Genomic DNA, 18,099 nt, shown 5'->3' on the forward strand with positions numbered 1-18,099 from the left:
TACTTTCATGTTTTTATTATTTTCTTCTTTAAATAGAGTTTGATTAAAATGGTGTAGACAAACTGTACATTACATTTTTGCTTTCCAAAAACGAAAAAAACAAAACAAAAAGGTACAAACCCTTTCACTACGATGTTTAATCAGAGCTGCCAGTGAGCATAACTTGTAGGCAAATAATAGTGTAATTAGTCAAAGCTTAATCTCGAATCACTTTTATAAAGAAGCCAGACATGCTTCTGATATGATTGAAAATTTTTCCAACATTTTTTAAAAGTTGTCAATTTATGAGGTTCCTTGAGGCCTCAATCTCATAGGCAGTGTTACATTTGGCCCATGCCAGATAATAACCCCATCGTTAATAAGCTTATGTAGGATGAATTCATTCAAATAATGCCATGAAGGATATATTTTATGCAATGCTGCCGGGTTCATTCACTGCGTGCAAAGGCCCTCTCGTGGTCAGTTTTGGAAGTGCAGCCTGGCCTCACTGAGGTTTAGCTTTGTATTAGCAACAGTAGCATAAAATATTATTTGTTCATTTTAAATTAATCTACATACTTTTCTAATTCTACACAAATCATAAAATGAGTTGCAATGTTTTTAGATTCCCAATTCTCTCAAATCCAATTTTCTAGTAGAACTAATAGATTTACTATCGTTGTAAGATTAACTGAAAGGCATTGTATGGAAAGCAGAAAGTTTAAAAGGTCCACTAGGATTTCTACATTCATTGAAGTAGAAGTCAGTAAGTGTGTTAGTACCAACATTGATACAACAGCAGCATTTGCTTGGCAAAGATGAGCGGTGTTTTTACCTTGCATGAAAAAAGATGCATCTAAAAACACAGCGAAAGACAAATGGTAATTTGGCACCACATAACACGATTGCCGTAAGGACACGAGTAGTGTTTTGAATGAGCAGCCATGTAGTGTTAAATCCCTGAAGTGTTAAAGCATCCTGTGTCCGTAGTCACAGATTAATGGATACAAGTGGGCTAGTAAGCCATTAACAGTGCAAATCTGTGTCAGTGCATGTGAAGTCTGCATGCAAGCACTTTCAGAGGGATGTCGGAACAGTCTCAGCCCATTGCTGATTGGTTTAACCATTCATTGGTGCAGAATCGCATTTAGAAGTCAGTTTGCGGACTTTGGAAGTCCCACAAAGAATAATTAAAATCTTTTCACGCTTCCAAGGTGCAGTTGGTGAGCTGAATGTTCATCAAGCTGGTGATGCAGTTCTCTGTCGCACTTTGTCGTTTTGCACTCTGCTTCCGCGCAATGTCACAAGCAATGGCCAAAGCTCCACCTTTCAAGAAGCGCACAAAGTTTTCACCCACTAATGGACCCATGGCATACAACCCTGCCTCCTTTATGCTCTCATAAGTGTACGGATCTACATCCATCGGATTCCGCCGACAGCTGATTGGCTCTTCCGAGTCCAACGCCAAATCGCGACCGTGTTCTGGAAGGAAAGACAGGTTTGGATGGGCACCAATCAAAACGAGTGCCATTGAGACTTGGAGCACCGTCTGCAGCCCTCCTTCACCCTCCAGCACACACTTGCCATCAGGTTTGAACGCTGCCACACGGTGCTTTGGGAAACTGAGGTAACCTGGGTAGCAGGTGTAAGAACTGGTGCCGTCTGCAGGCGACGAGAGCAGTTGGTTGGACAGATTTTCCACAGTCTCTCCAACTTTGTGTTGCTGTTGGCTCATCATTTGATGCACTTTGTGGTACTCTGGGTAGAGGAGTTTGGGTAGCTGGTTGAAGATGAGCGCTGGATCGCTTACCGGCCGCCGGAAGGCATGGTAAACCGGTGTGTTTAAGTGGTGAGCTGCGAGAACAGCATCTGCTGCCGTTAACCCAGCGCCGACAATAAGAACCGGCTCTGAAGCACGGTCCAAGCGGCCTGAAGAGATGGCAGCCTCCAGCTCCCAGAAGCTGTGGCACACATAGGGAAGGTTTTCACCATCTACGCCAAGGCGAGCTGGAATGTCATGCGTTCCTGTTGCAAGTACCACGTTCTCGGCATACACAGAGAAAGGGACTTCATGTTCTTCATCAACATTTGCTCTTCTCTGGAGGCCTTGGATCTTCCATATGGAGCGACCGGATTTAAGGGAAACTCGAGAAACTGAGGTTACAGTGGTGCCACAAGCGAAACTCTTCTCCAGACCCATTTTTGTCACGTAGTGCTGGTAGTATGAGGCAATCTCAGCAGGAGTAGCCCGGTCATTACGTAAATTCCTACACACAAACAAACAAACAAATGCATATTAGACACGGTTCTTACTGTAAAAAGCTGAGTCTCAAAGACAGGAGCACTGAGCAGACAATAGGGCTGTGCAATTATTCGAAATTGAATCACGATTGCGATTTGAAACGTTGCAATTAGTAAAAAAAAAAAAAAAAAAAAAAAAAAAAAAAAAAAAAACAAGAGGCTGCAATATGAAATACATATGCGTTATATAAATTTCCCCCACCCAGAGTAAATGGTTGACTGCCATCTGTTTGTGACCGTCTTACTAGCCAATTGAGTGAGCACACTTTCGTTCTGCCCAATCAGAATTGGGCAACCAAACTATGCGGAATAGCCACATTTAAAAAAAAACAACAACCAACAAACAAACAGGAAAGCGCTTCAGCGTCTGCCGCTTCAGAAGCATTAATAGATGAATTAATATTAAAAAAATTATTAAAAAAAAAAAAATAAATAAATAAAAAAAAAAGCACATTGGTAATATGGGAACATTTTGGTTTCAAAGTCACAAAAACAGGTCATTTGTAAGAGTAGTTGCAGATTTGTTGCCACAACATGAGAAAATATAACAACCAGCACATTATAAAAAAAAAAAGCACCACAGGTGGCTATATGAGGAGTGTCTTGCTAAAAAGTTAACGAAGTATTGCCGGTGACAATCAAGTAGCTAGCAACAGCAAAGTACAATTTCAGAGTTGTTTGCAGTTGTATGGTTCACCATATGACAAAAAAAAAAAAAAAAAAAAAAACACATCACGAAGGCACCAGGAGATAACGCCATAACTCACTATTGTTTGCTCTAGAGAAAAAAATAGTTTAATTTCTGAATATTTATGAACATTTAAATAAAATCATTAGTTGATGTCTTTTCAGCTAATTTTTAACTAACACTCACTGCATTTTAGCAGTAAAGAGCTACGAAACAGAATATTAAGCTGAAGCTTGACGGGGAGAATTTAATTTTTTTTCTCCGCAATAGCGGTTATATTATTATTTTTTTTATTATTCACAATTAGATATTTTCTTCAAAATTGCACAGCCCTAGCAGACTAAATCAATATTTAAATCGTGTGTGGTCACGTCACATCAGTTAAAGACATGGTGCTAAAGCCCAAAACAAATCTGGACTAGATATTTGATTGAACCGTCTTAATTCAAGAGGCTTGTTAATCTTATCAATTAGATTACAGCATTAATTGATGCAGTAAATAATTCTTTAACACTGATCTAAGACTTTAAATACGTGACTAAATAATGGTTAATAATATTTTCTTTATTCACTCGGTGACCATTTATGTCCACTAATAAGGCTACTCGTGTGTAAAATAAAATAAATAAATAAATGATAAGAAGTTAAACAAACATTTGAAGAGGAGCACGTGGTATGACTGATCGCAGCTGGTCTTTCATCTGTAATCATTAATAAACCAATCGGATTATTCCAAACTAACTATAAAGTAGACCGCCTAGCCTTACTCCCGTCACTTTTTTTTTTTAAGTATCCCCTCCCCCATCCCATCCACCCAACTGCCCCCATTTCCTCCTTTACCAGGGGGAGCTCTTGAGAACTACCTGATCTCTTACCCCCTCACATGCTCAGAGACCAGGCGGAAGCTCTGTCAGTAAATGCAATTATTATATCATCAAGCAATAGCTAAGTGTGAACTCTTGAATTTGAATAATAATAATAATAATAATAATAAACATTTATTATAAAAAATATATGAAATAATAAAAAGTACATTAAGATAAATAACAAAATTCATGGCATTACATGACCTGGACAAAAAAAATATACAAAAAATTCCCTGACCCTCACTTGCCAGTGATTGGAATAAATCTAGTAAAGACCTGTGGGAAACCTGATTGGATGATATCTTTGATCATTTTGGACATTTGTAACTTCAATAAATGGGTTAAACATAATATGCCTCATTTAGCCTAAAAAATACACCACCTGCATTAATAATAGGTTTAAGTTGCTTGAACAAATAAGTCAGGGTTAAAAGCCACAAGAGAAATAAACAATTATTGGCTATTTATACTATTAGTAAAAAATAAACTACTGAAGCTGCTATATGCAAATGTTTAAATGTTTATCTGAGAACTACCTCAATGGACATGAATCAGAGAAATGTGAGCCTATTGTTACCCAAATAATTTAAATTTCAGTTTCATTTTTCATACCTTCGTTTATCTCTCATCCAGTCTTTCAGCTTCAAACCAGGAAGCTCCATCCAGTTAGCCAGACTGAGAGTCAACATTGAGCCTTCCATCGCCTGCAGGCATCAAGCATAAAAAGCAACACATTTACATTCTGAATCAAGCGGGAAGCACAAGAGAAACATCTGATTAAACTGCTACAAAAAACCTCAATAGAAGACGTTGTTGCAGTTGTTCGAAGACACGCAAATATTAAATCACGAGTGCTTGTTCCCTCGGGGCTACTGCTTTTACATTAGACCCTTATGACACTGTTGAACATTCAAGACAGATTTTGTAATATATCTGACCATTGTACTTCTGATTTTAGGTAGTTCCGTCACTCTGAATGGGGTTTCTCATTATGTAATAAAGTGATAGTCTAATTATACGATACCAATAAATAAAAAGAAAGCTTACTCATGATTCTTCATTAGTAAAACAATACAATTTTGAAAAAAATATGCTAAACTCATTAAAGTAATATTATTTTACTAATTATTATGCAAATAAAAATACATTATTACATTAAAATTATTAATATTAATTAAGATTAAAACACTTTAGTGGTCTAAGAACCATATATGGTCAATTAATTAACATTAATTACAATAGAGTCATAGAAGAAAAGTCTTCAAATAACTCCCAGTAACATTAAAGGATTTTTAAAATTAGTATTTCAACCCAATAAACGGTTAAAGGCCCTAAACCAGGCATAGTACAGTTATCCTTTTTACTTTTGATGCATTTTTGTATATGAACAAGAACATATTTGCACAAGAATGAGAACAACATGACTACTATAGGGATTTAAAATCAGGAGATAGAAGTATTTTAGGAGTGGTCACTTACATGCCAGGCCCCTCCAGGTGGTCCTTTTCCAAGTACGAGGTGCGGTGTGGCCCTTTCCGGCTCATGTCTCCATATCAGTGGGGAAGCACAATCCACCCCAAAGTCACCATCTGGAAGGAGGAGGGCATCGAAGAGCACAGCCACAGGGTTGGATGAGCGGCCCTCTACACCCTCACACAAGTACTCCAGATCCTAAATGCACACAAGACGACAAAACTGTTTTCCTGTGTTTGAACATTTCTGTGCACCTCTTAGATTCTGCTACTATTGTGCAGTTACCATTCGTATATGCAAATTAGACTTGACGCACAAAACTGGAATGTTTGACTCCAGTGACTCAAAGGAAACAAAATTTTCAATTCCTGATAAACTGGTGCCAAGTGTTAAAAAGAAAAGTGGAATTTGCTGCAGTAGAAGAAGCCACTGTGGGTCCAATAGATAAGGGGTGGCCAACCCTTTTCCTGGAGAGCCACCTTCCTGCAGATTTGAGTTGCTACCCATATCAAACACACCTGAACCAATTAATTAGGACCTGAACACCACGTGATAATTACAGGCAGGTGTGTTTGATATGGGTTGCAACTGAAATCTAAAGGAAGGTGGCTCTCCAGGAAAAGGGTTGGCCACCCGTGCAATAGACTGTATAAACAGGTCACACTGCATTTGTATATATTTTAGCGGTTGTGATGAGAGCGAATGGATCGATAACGCCTCCACACATCATCATTTACCTCTTCACATGTTGTGGCTGCTTTAGGCTATGTATAATATAAGGGAGTGTATGTGCGTCTTCCTCTGCATGCAAACTCCTAAACAAACACCTGTAATCGGTTTATGAGATCGGCCAGATTGGCGAGCCGCAATCGGAGTCATTAAATGTGATTATCGGTGAGTTTGGTGAACTGATGACATTTACGGCCAAACTGTAATTTCTGTTGAGCACATGAACACAATGGCATATCATCGCTGTTTCAGAACGCACTCGACAGTGTTCAAATGTTAGCGGGAAATGGACGTTTTTAAAATTTCAGTATCGATTGGTATCGAATTCCAGTATCGTGAGAACCCTAACCTGTTCTCTCTTCTGCCTGCCATTAGTCTCACACAATTTGTTTCTGTTTTCGGAAAAATCTTAACCATATTGTAAGTTTTTCCTTTTATTATTTGAGAAAATAGGAATAAAAACTATTTATTGTCCACTCCTATTGATTGCGCACAACTATGACGACTTCCGCTGCTGAGAAAACCCAAAAATGTTAAAGATAGTCCATTTGCTTTTATGCACATCTTGGCATTTTCATTAATCTTTTTCTTCTTTGCAATATTTCAAAACGCACATATTAATAGGTTGATGGAAATCTGGCTATTGACGATATAGAGAAATCCTTGGAACTGTCGATAAAGGCTTTTGGTAAAAGGTGATACATTAGTCACAATTTGTTATGTAAAGAGGTGTGGTGAATGTGTGCAGGGGGATTATGTGTATGCCTTACCTGGTCAAACAAAGACAGATGAGGGTTCTTTGTCAGTTTGTTATGCAAAATCTGGTTGGGATGGAAACCATCGGGGGAAAGGTAAGGGGTGTATCCCGACAACAAATAAGAAAGACAAATCCCGGATGGTCCATTACCTGTTCAAAACACAGTCATGCATATGAATACTAGAAGCAATCGATAACATCTTCCAAGCAGTCACAGATATTCTTTTGTTTTTGGTACTATTGAGTTTTTATTTCTTGTAGGTTTTGCTTTTTAACATGTTGGTTTAATTGTGGGTTAATTTTGCAGCAACTGTGTGCAATTTAGGCAAGGGATGATAACCGGTTTCAAGGTTTTCCACAGTTTGGAAAAGTCAAGGGTACAACTGCAATCATTTTCTGTTATACCATTCCTACAATACATGTAAGGTTTTTATATGCACTTTTACAACTATATTATTTAGTTTTGGAACCAACATCCAAGCCTACTATAGACCTTAACAGTGCACCCAGCAAGCATTTTTGTTTTAAAAAAAAGAAAAAGTCTTATAGGTCTAAACATGGACGGCTTTGTTAAAACAAGGATAAATTTTAGCTGTCAGTGAATATCTAATAGACATCGAAGAAAGCCCAAAACTAGTCATCAAATACAAAACAAACGAACTACGAATGTCAAGTCTGTCTATCTGTATTTGATGACTAGTCTAGTTTTGGTGTATTCTTAGAGGTCTATTAGATTCACTGACTGCCCAAATTTAGCCACCTACAATTAGATGTCTATTAGAGGTCTAAACACAAAATTGCTTGGTGGGCAGTGGCTTACTTTATATATATATATATATATATATATATATATATATATATATATATATATATATATATATATATATATATAAAAAATAATAAATGATATGCAAAGATGCCTTTACAAGTTGTAAAGGAATGTTTTTGAAAGTAATGAAGACAGCAGAAGCACGTGACTTATTTTAATCATTTAGTCGGACACGTTTATGTTCCAACATTTTTAAATCAGGGTTCCAACAGGTTTCTTTAAATCAAATTAAAGACTTTAAGACCATTATGAACGAAGGTTAAGGTTTTTACAAGCTAAACACGAAGGACTTTTCTGATGGCCCAGTTACTTCTAGAAATTGTTTCTGTATTAATAGAAGATCATGTAAAGGGATTTGTTGCTTCAGTTTTCTTTCCCTGATTAGGGAATTTAATTTGGAGAATTTGCTGTAAAAATGTCTAACAGCTGTTGTGACTTCAACACATACACAAGTTTCAAGATCATTATTGAGATTTTTGGTGATTGGGTCTCAGCCCGATTGGTTAGCATTACTTGGACAAAGAGAAATTAGGACTTTAAGGCCTAAAATTTAAAACATTAAGACTAAGAGGCTGCAGACCCCTGTTAAATGTTGCTTAAAATAAAATATATCATGTTCAACAGGGAAAAAAAAGTTTTTTTACCCATACATTTAAAAAATGATGATAATTTAGAGCAGTAGTCAAAAAAAATAAAAAATAAATTTGCGATACTGTGAAAGAGTTATATTTTTATCCAATGCTATCATGCTATCAGAATCTTATCAGCTAATGCCTAACACAATTATCCTGGTAATTATTAGTTAATTTTAGTCCTTGGTTGCAGTACAACATTTAAACAGTACAGAGAGAAACAACAGCCCAAGAGGAGTTATTTTGCATGCATTATGCATGTAGGAAGCACATTATCGGCTGTAAGTGTTGATGGAAGAGGTAGTGTCATGTGTCAGACAAAGTACACACAAACTTCACAAAGCATAAAAGAAACAAATTGAAATGGCAACTCTTACCAACAATGACAACAGGCAGGATATCGTCAGAAAATGTGTCTTTATTGTACAGCTCCATAGTGGCTAACCTGTTATATAAAAAAAGAACAAATGTCGAGTTGAAAACGTTATCAACTAAACCATAAAACCCCCTCCCAAGATACACACCACCACTCCCTCACTTCCATGATAATAATGACCAGCTAACACGGTCCCCTTTTATATTACATCACTCTATATAATCTGAATTACAGTAAGACGGACTATAAGCTTCAGCCAATACTCCTTATGAATCAACTCAAGTGCAATTACATAACAGGAGAAGTTCAGCGTTACGGTAACCATGACTGGACAGAATCTCTTAAAGTGACAGCGCCATTAAAGGAGTTCGCGCCACGGTCGAAACAGCTGAATCACTCTGAATAGAAACTAAACTAGGCTAAACGAAAAAGCAGAGCTTTATTTAATATCAAAAGTCAGTCAAACACACTTGATATGGAAATTGTTCGTCGTTTTCACTTTAATATACATTTGTAATGAACGTAGACGCATTTTAGAAACGTTTCTGTGAACTTGAACGAAGTCCAGGGGGGCGTGTGGGTCTGTGTCTACGTGCAGGACGCTTTCTGAATTCAGGTCAGTTTATGAGGTTGCGGCTGATAAAAATGTTTATGTGCAAGTCATAAAAGGTTAATGCACACAATGCATTCACATTAAACGCGTATAACGTATAAACGTGCAGTGTTTCGTAATTTTATGGCTCCCAAGTTACTATGTTGTGCTTTATAAAGTTTAAAATATAAGCCAATTTGATCTCTTATTGAATTTGTCAGTTGCAACAGTTAAGTTTTTTCTCGTTTATCTGCAAAAAGCTAGCAAGTGACAGACAAGTATCACAGTGACAGCGAGCCGCGTGCACGTCACATCTGAAGTCCATTCAAGGTGTTAAATCATGCGCGTTCACACGCCCCCTAAATTAAAGACGCAGCAGCTCATCCCAAATTAAATCATAGTCATAAATTTACTCATCTGCGATCATATACTTTCAAATGCTTAAGAAACAAGATGACAGAATGACAGCCATACCACGTAACGTTACTTGCAAACCAAAGCGTAATGTGACCTCAGTTTCAACTTGCTGAACATAAAAGAAACACTATTTAAGGCTATATTTTCTCTCGGATTTGTGCAAAATGAGCTGACGTTAGACAGAGGTTTCCAGAAAAGGCGACACGCGTTTCTCAGACGCATTGTCTGCTGAGTCTCTCCGCCCCCATGATGCGCGAACAGCCAAATCGGACATACCAGACTGTAGGTTAACGGGATTGTATTTACTGAAGATTAAAGCCAAGTTACACACGAAAGCCGGTAACTAACTTAATGGGTGTACGTTAACCCAGATGCGCGCATTACATGCGTGCGCGTTCACGTAAGTGTCCACTGTCCAGACATGCCTACGAGACAATTTCCATATCCGACGGACATATTACGACGCAACACCAAATTTAAGGAAAAAGAACAAAGATGAGTTAAAATGACCCAAAAGAAGAGGTCGAGTACATTAATCATATCCCCCCTGCAATGATGTCAAGTTTTGTAATGTATTAACGTTAACTCAAACCGGCGTGATGCAAGCAAAGCCATAACGGCTTGATGTAACCACCTACCTGTAATGTAAATGCTCCGAATAAGTCGAGAGACAGCAAAGCCCTAAATTTACAAGAGATGAAGATAATATAAACCGAGAGGTGAAATACGCAGTTTCCTCTCGCTGTGCTTCAAGCGTGGCTGCTAGGAGAGATACGGCACTCTTCAGCACACAGACAGTACTCGTGCGCTAATGGGTTTTATAATTTTTCCTTCATAGTGTGTCCCATACGAGCCAATCATCGAGAAAAGATGTGACGTTTACAATATGATTGGTCCGGCTTAGAGTGACGCACCGGCGACTTAATGCCTTGTAGTTTTCCACTCACTGACAATGATCTGATCGCTGATTGGCTTAAATCCTGCTCTCACTGCATATCAGCCAATCAGAGAACGCAGCGACTTCAGCGGTGTCGCTGTTATCGTAACCGTTCAACGTTGCATCGCCCTTAACGAAAAGTGTTGCCTTTTTTGGCAACCTTAACAATTATGTTCGACTGTCTTCTGTAATAAAAGTGTTAATTATTTACTAATTATTTTTTACTCACTGAATTGAATCTTTCATTGTTTATTCCAGAATTTTACCTCATGATTGAAAGCAATGACAACTGCTAAAGGTTTGTGTATTTCCTTTAACGTTATATCAATCTCCATAATTATTGTCGTTGGAGTATAATGACTTGGTGATTTAGTTAGTTGGATAAGATTCACCGTTTGTTGACTTTGCATGACTCATATTTCTAATTAATATTTCCTTCAGACTTAACTTTGTACATCCTCAGTTTGCTTATTGTCAAACTATATATGTAAGACATTTAACATTTAAATTAACCCTCATATTTTAGGTACATATTTTAAAACTATGAAGGTACGTGACTTTGCGACATGCTTACTGGGTCAAGTGATGCAATATAGTTAACCTTTGTGATGCTTTTTTTGACCCCCCCCCCCCACCCTCCTCAGAAGTAAAAGAAAGTTTCCATTGTTGGAACTAATCACTGAAATCCTCACTCGAGGTATTTTCTCATGGGTGTATTTGGGTTCCCATTAACATTTTTTTAAAAGTAGACTGCTTAGACCAGCTTCAAAGTCTGACAAAGAAACTGATGAGATAACAAACTCAAAAATGGGAAACATGTTGGCTGTGGACTGGAGCCATAAATTTGTGTGCATATGTCTAAGGGTAACACCCAAAGTTTCAGTAAATCAAAAAAGGTCATTTAACCTTGTCTAAAAACATACTTTCAATACCATTTGAGGCAGCGATAAGGGATTTGAGTTATGGTAGTCGTGGTTCTTTTGTTTCTTGGATATCCACCAAAACTGCTGAACTTTAAGAACATGCTGTTACTTAACATTGTGACCCTGTGGTCAAGATGTATCAAGCCTGATTAGCTCTAAATTCATTTGCACACATACATTGCATGCAAATATGCATGCATGCACACACACAAACAAAACCCTAAACTACCACACCAGGTGTCCTGACATTTTATCTTACCCATCAGATTATGCTACCAACACTGTATTTTAATGGTTCTGAGGTTGGGGTTAGGTATTGGGCGATAATACAGCTTCATATCTCTACTCCACATTAAAATTCAGCCCAAATAAGTAGTTTACAACTACCTAACTTTAAAATATTTATTAATTAATTATTGAATTGTCCTACCTCCCATTCAAATAGTAGGTAGCACATTTTGATGGCGCAATATGCTACCCATCAAATTTTGCTACAGTCTAAATTTTAATGTGGAGTAAATATTTTATAGTTATTAATGAATAATAATATAATGAAAAATAGCTTCACTGATTAGCTTTAAATTGATGCTAGCCTTTCATGTATCCAAACACTCTTATATATCTAAGTTTTGTTTGGTTTTTAAAAACATCTTTGAAGGTACAGCATGTTTGGAAATGACATAGAATAAATGTATTTCCTTATCAAGCAATATTTACCTTGATTTTTCTTCAAGTGTTGTTGTTGAAAATGTAAATTCCCTCCATCTTAAACATGTTCCCAGATGTCACTATTCATTTTCATAGAAACCACCTAAATAATCTTTCACACAAACTTTTTAAAGCAACATTACGGAGTTGTGGTAAAAATGACACTGATACTTATCACTGATACTTATGACACTGATATATTGTTTAAAAACTAATGTTGATAATACTCTCACATTAATAACGATAAAAATGTAAATTATTTCAGTTAGATACATTAATAGATACCAGATAAATAATATTTTAAAATGTTATTTTCATTATTGAATTTTAAAACTTGAAACTTTTAAAACTAGAACTTTTGGATTTTGAAACCTAAAAGGAGGTTGAATTATATGGAAAAAAATATAATAGAAAGGTAGTATTTTTTTTAAAAAGTAGGTTTTATTGTTAGTTTGACAAAGAAAGAGGAACTTGAATAAAATTATATATATATATTTGGATATATGATCACAAGGACATAAAAGTGGCTGTAGTGGAAGAATTACCCAGAAATTGTTTGCAACAATTTTGCAGACAACATTTTTTTCAGTGTAATTAATCCCTAACCCCAACCTCAGAATCATTCAAATAAAGTGTTGGTAGCATATTATGATGGATAGGATAAAATGTCAGGAGTCAGTTATTAGCTTTTAAAATAAGCATTTAGTTGTAGACCAAATATTTAATTTGAGCATTTTCATGCTGTACCTCAGTAGTCTCTTACTTTTTGCTGGCTTGTCAGTATATGACTCAACAAGCTTCCAGTTAGTCAGGATGAGGGGCCCTTTTCAAAAGGCTTCCGAAAGCATTTCTCTTTAGTCTGTCCAAGAGTCACCATGGACTCACAAAGAGAACCAAGTCTGTGTTATCACAATGCATCGCTTCATCAGCTCAAGTGCGAAAAGAATGGCAACTCTCTAATGTGATACAACAGGTCTCGTGTAGTTGTCATGGTGCAGCTCAGGTATTATGTAAATGCTTATGCAACATTATTTCAGCAGTCTGGACGGAAACAAGCAATTGTGGTGTTAGGCAAACTTTGGTTTGTTGAAATATAGGGCTTGCATAAGGATATTAGTGCTTAGTAAAGTAGATGAAAAGGATAGGTTTCAGTATGGAATAGATCAAACCCAAACTTTTCTTATGAAGGACCAAGAAGCAAACCTGATTGAGGGCGGTGGGCTGAAGGTAAATACCAAACTGTATTAAAAATAAAGTTGCCATTGGTAATTTCTTAGATCAATTTCAGAATATTTAAAAAATATTGAATCTTTTTTTAGCATTTTATTCATTCATTCATACATTTATTCATTCATTCATTCATGCATTCATTCATTTTCCTTCAGCTTAGTCCCTTTATTCATCACAGGTCTCCACAGCGGAATAAACCGCCAACTTATCCAACATATGTTTTACACATTGGATGCCCTTCCAGCTGCAACCCAGTACTGGGAAACACCCATACACTCTCACATTCACTACAGCCAGTTTAGTTTACCCAATTCACTAATAGCACGTCTTTGGACTGTGGGAGAAACTGGAGCACCAGAAGGAAACCCACACGAACACAGAAATGTTAACTGGCTCAGTCGGGACTTGAACCAGCGACCTTCTTCCTGTGCTGCTATGCCATTTTCCATATTATAAGAAGCTTATTACAGTAAAAACATAAACAATTTCATTTGTGGAGGCGACGCAGTGGCGCAGTAGTTTGTGCTGTCGCCTCACAGCAAGGTCGCAGGTTCGAGCCTCGGCTGGGTCAGTTGGCGTTTCTGTGTGGAGTTTGCATGTTCTCCCTGCGTTCGAGTGGGTTTTCTCCGGGTGCTCCGGTTTCCCCCACAGTCCAAAGACATGCAGTACAGGTGAATTGGTTTGGCTAAATTGTCCGTAGTGTATGAGTGTGTGTGTGTGTAAATGTTTCCCAGAGATGGGTTGCGGCTGGAAGGAAATCCACTGCGTAAAAATGTGCTGGATAAGTTGGCGGTTCATTCCGCTGTGGCGACCATGGATTAATAAAGGGACTAAGCCAACAAGAAAATGAATGAATGAATGAATTCCATTTGTAATACAATGCCCAATACACGTCTTCTGCATCGTCTTTTATCTGTCAATGAGAGAATGTTTATTTAAAAAAAAAGATTCATTTAACATTTAATTTCAGTTTGCGTTTTTGTATCTGAACAATAAAACAAATAAAAAGTAATGTTACATTAGAAAGGAAGATGTCTGGAAAAGGCATTCCTCTTAACCCTCCCCATTATTCCCCCTCTCGTCCAAAGCGATGGGGGGTCAAATAAAAAGGTTACAATGGGCCAGCTTTGGCTTGTGGGCCCTTGTTTGGGCATCTTTTGGATAGATCTAAGTGAGGTAAACAGAAGAATGTAGCTGATATAGAGGAATTACCAACCTACGTCGCACACAACGTCACACGGGTTCCCGGTTGCAAAAAGAGACTGGTTGCAATAGCAAACATGTCTTGTTGTGTGGTAGAATGCCGAATTCAAACTTTTACCGTACACCACACTGCTTTTAATGCCAACCGCAGACGTCTTTGGCTAAAAGGGAGCTGAATGAACTGAGGACCTAATCATAAATGCTGGACTCTGCAGTTCTCATTTAATATCAGGTAAGTTGACGGCGCTATGCTGAATCATACACATTACTCATTTTTGATTGCAGCAATGATTTCAGCAAAAACTGTTAAATATGGTGAATTAAACTGCGGACACTGAATGCTTAGAATGAGTGTTCACATATCCTGCCTTGCAGGTGCAGTTTGCTGTCAGAATGCATGTGTCCTGCTTGTTGATGATTACTCAGGCCTTGAACATTTCCGTCTTCTTTCGTTATCTTTGGCTAGGCAGAACCTTGGTTTTCATCACTACATACTTTTGTATCTGGTAATCATGGAACATTATTTCTTGCACATGACCACACACAACAACATTGTTGGCTTCTAAAGACTTGTAGGCCTTTAACTTCTCTCTAGTAAAAACACTTGGAGTTTCAGTGAGATTGTATATTTCGGGCTGGATGCTTGGCCCTTTAGTCTTATCCAATATCCATTGGGAGGGTGCAATCACAAATGGACCCGTCTTATGAACTCGCTCACTTTAACATTAATTTTGCTGAATAACTGTGCTTATCACTGGATGACAAGCTGTTATAATACGCTGAAAGCATTATGTAAATAATATATATAATATGTAATCAATATAACTTATCTCTAAGACAACAACAAACCGCATCAGATGTCATTCCCTCGCTGTAAATGCTAGCGTTCCCATTTTTTTTCTGCAACCTCGCTGCGCGCGCATTCCTGAATGTTTACAAAAATGGTAATTCATGTATATGTTAATATGTACTTTATAAGTACTAATAAAAATCCAACATGCAAGCTAAGCAACTAGCTAAACGTGACAGTAATGCAGTTACATTAAGTAATGTATACACAAACAAAAATAAGATTGATTGCATTTACAATTTTTTTTAATGTAAGTGGTTGCAATTTATTTGGGCTGAATTTAAACAATTAAGTTGAACATTACTAAATGTAATGTTTGTTTAAATTCGGCCCATATAAATAGTTTGCAACCACTTACCTTAAAAAAAAACTAGCAAATCCAATGAATATTTTTTAAGTGTATATTGTTGTAAATATACAACTATAACTACATTTTTACACCTTTAAAATTTATTATTGTAGTTACAATTCATAGTAAATTAACTTTACATCAAAAAAAGTATATTCCTTGCAGAAATACCCAAGATTCATCATTCATTAATTTTTCATTTTCATTCAAGCTTAGTTCCTTTGCCCTTCCAGCCGCAATCCACTACTGGGAAACAGTCATACACACTTGCATTAACATATGGCCAACTTAGCCTATTCAATTCACCTATAGCACATGTTTTTGGACCGTGGGGCAAACTAGAGCAGGATCACCTCAATGAAACCTGCGTGTACACGGGGAGAACATGCAAACTCCACACACAAATGACAACTGGTTTAGCTGGGACTTGACCCAGTGACGTTTTTGCTGTGAGGTGACAGTGCTAACCACTGAGCCAAAGTGCAGCCCACACAATATTTATAAATGATTTAGAAGTATTGCTCATGCATTTTATGTTAGCTATGGTGTGACTTAGTAAAATATACGATCTCATTGCAAAATATTATCTTGATTCATGTATCCAGGTAATGTCTGTTTTTGAAAAATCAGAGAGAAGGTTTCTTATTAACCGATAATGTGACAATTAAAAAAGATATGAAATGAACAACCCCAAATGAATTTACAATCAAATCCACTGCAAGAGGTGAAAGGACACCAAAGCACGGGAAGAAAAACTTATGTTTTATGCAGAGTCATTCTGACTTGTGTAATCGACATCTCCCTGTACAGACTTAATGACTAATGAAAATTACTGCAAATTGCTGCAATTGCAAACAAGCAAGTCCATACAGATTTTGAATATTAGAGGTTAAAGAAAACATGAGAAAAATGAAGAATATTACATTTTATTAAAAGAAAAACATGAATTTTTGCAAAAACATAAATATTTTTTGTGGCTTTCAGGCAACAGTCAGAGGGAATGCCAGGTCAAACCTCTGCATTTCACTCAAGACAGCTTAAATAGTTGACAGAAGCAGGTGGGGCATTATTGCTCAATCAGCAACATTTTTTACCGCGTTTAACCTGGTTTCACAGTCATTTGTCAGCTAGTCCTAATCTCTCATTGACACATTAAATTCAGAGATTACCCTTTGGCAAAAAGGGTAATACAAAAATGTTGTTCCTATCTCTATAGGATCTGGTTAACATTAAACTTTACTAAGAAGCCCATTCATTATTCATCAAGTCAAAACAGAAGCTGCTGACATGAGATATTACACTTCTTCTTTCTCATTGACAACCCAATATAAGCTACAATGACAAGTGATCATAGGACTGCAGCCCTATCCCACAATGACTAAGCTTTTATCCTTTATGTTTTGATAAAACCTCTTGAACCAACATGAGCTTTAACAAAACAACCCAACTGGGAAACAATCTTTATTGGCATTTTAATCACCATACATTTTACAAATCATTTAAATTTGGTGTAATCGAATCCCAAACTCTCTCTCTCTTTAGTCTGAAAGCAGAACTATTCATGTAAAATGGAGGTCACATAACGTGTAATACTTCAGTGTGCACATCTCTCAAAGAAAAAATCCTGAAAAAACACATTGAATTTTATTATCAACTTTAAACAAATAAAATAAAAGATTCCCTGCAGTTCCATCTCGGATGCGAGCAGGAAAAAGCCCTTAATCGTGCCGACCACATTTCCCCCAGTTCATTTACAAAATAAATAACCTGTATGAGGACTAAAACAAACATAGTACCAACACAAAGAAAATATATAGATGGTTGACCAACACATTTACTTTATTTCTGCTCAGAATGGTCAGTAGCTTCAGCCAAAATGCTGTATTAAGGCTAATTCACACCATGGACAATTAGCAGATTACAGTACATTAATTCTCAGGCATTCCTCGATCCGACAAACACTGAGTGAACATGTTCAATCGGCAAAAACAAGTACTAACCAATGCCCTCAAACTTGGTTCAGACACAGATTCGAGTGTTCGTTCGTCCTCTTTTGGTGGAGTGTAAATTGGCCATTGTAGTATAAGAAGATGAATCAGCATTTCTTCAGTATTAACAGTACTCCAAATAACACAACATAAATATTTGATGTCTTTACTATATATTTTTGTTTTAAGTGTAAATAAAACAACACGAGGCTTAAAATAATTAATTGAATTAGTTTGTCAATGTGGTAACAACAGTGACCTATAGATCATTT

The 18,099-nt window shown here is 36.9% G+C and overlaps 2 protein-coding genes across 6 annotated transcripts in view; both read right to left on the reverse strand.

The window, feature by feature from the left end:
* osgn1 (oxidative stress induced growth inhibitor 1) overlaps positions 1 to 18,099 on the reverse strand; it is a 20,226-nt gene continuing 2,127 nt past the window's right edge. The window contains exons 1-6 of one of the 4 annotated variants that reach the window (XM_087255215.1): positions 10,278 to 10,431; positions 8,632 to 8,699; positions 6,807 to 6,943; positions 5,314 to 5,505; positions 4,154 to 4,538; positions 1 to 3,764 (exon numbers count right to left, since the gene is read on the reverse strand). In XM_087255215.1, the coding sequence (XP_087111341.1) occupies positions 1,181 to 2,179 (999 nt within the window). In that variant the 5' untranslated portion in view covers positions 2,180 to 3,764; positions 4,154 to 4,538; positions 5,314 to 5,505; ... (1 more) ...; positions 8,632 to 8,699; positions 10,278 to 10,431 and the 3' untranslated portion in view covers positions 1 to 1,180. 4 annotated transcript variants of the gene reach the window in all.
* The window catches only part of pigu (phosphatidylinositol glycan anchor biosynthesis, class U), a 19,841-nt gene continuing 19,029 nt past the window's right edge, over positions 17,288 to 18,099 (reverse strand). For both annotated transcript variants that reach the window (XM_087255714.1, XM_087255715.1), the window contains exon 12: positions 17,288 to 18,099. This exon is cut by the window's right edge and continues 2,127 nt beyond it. The gene's annotated coding sequence lies outside the window, so the exon portion shown is untranslated.

This window comes from Danio rerio, chromosome 6 (assembly GCF_052040795.2).
Source record: "Danio rerio strain M-AB ecotype USA chromosome 6, GRCz13ab, whole genome shotgun sequence".
NCBI lineage: Eukaryota > Metazoa > Chordata > Actinopteri > Cypriniformes > Danionidae > Danio > Danio rerio.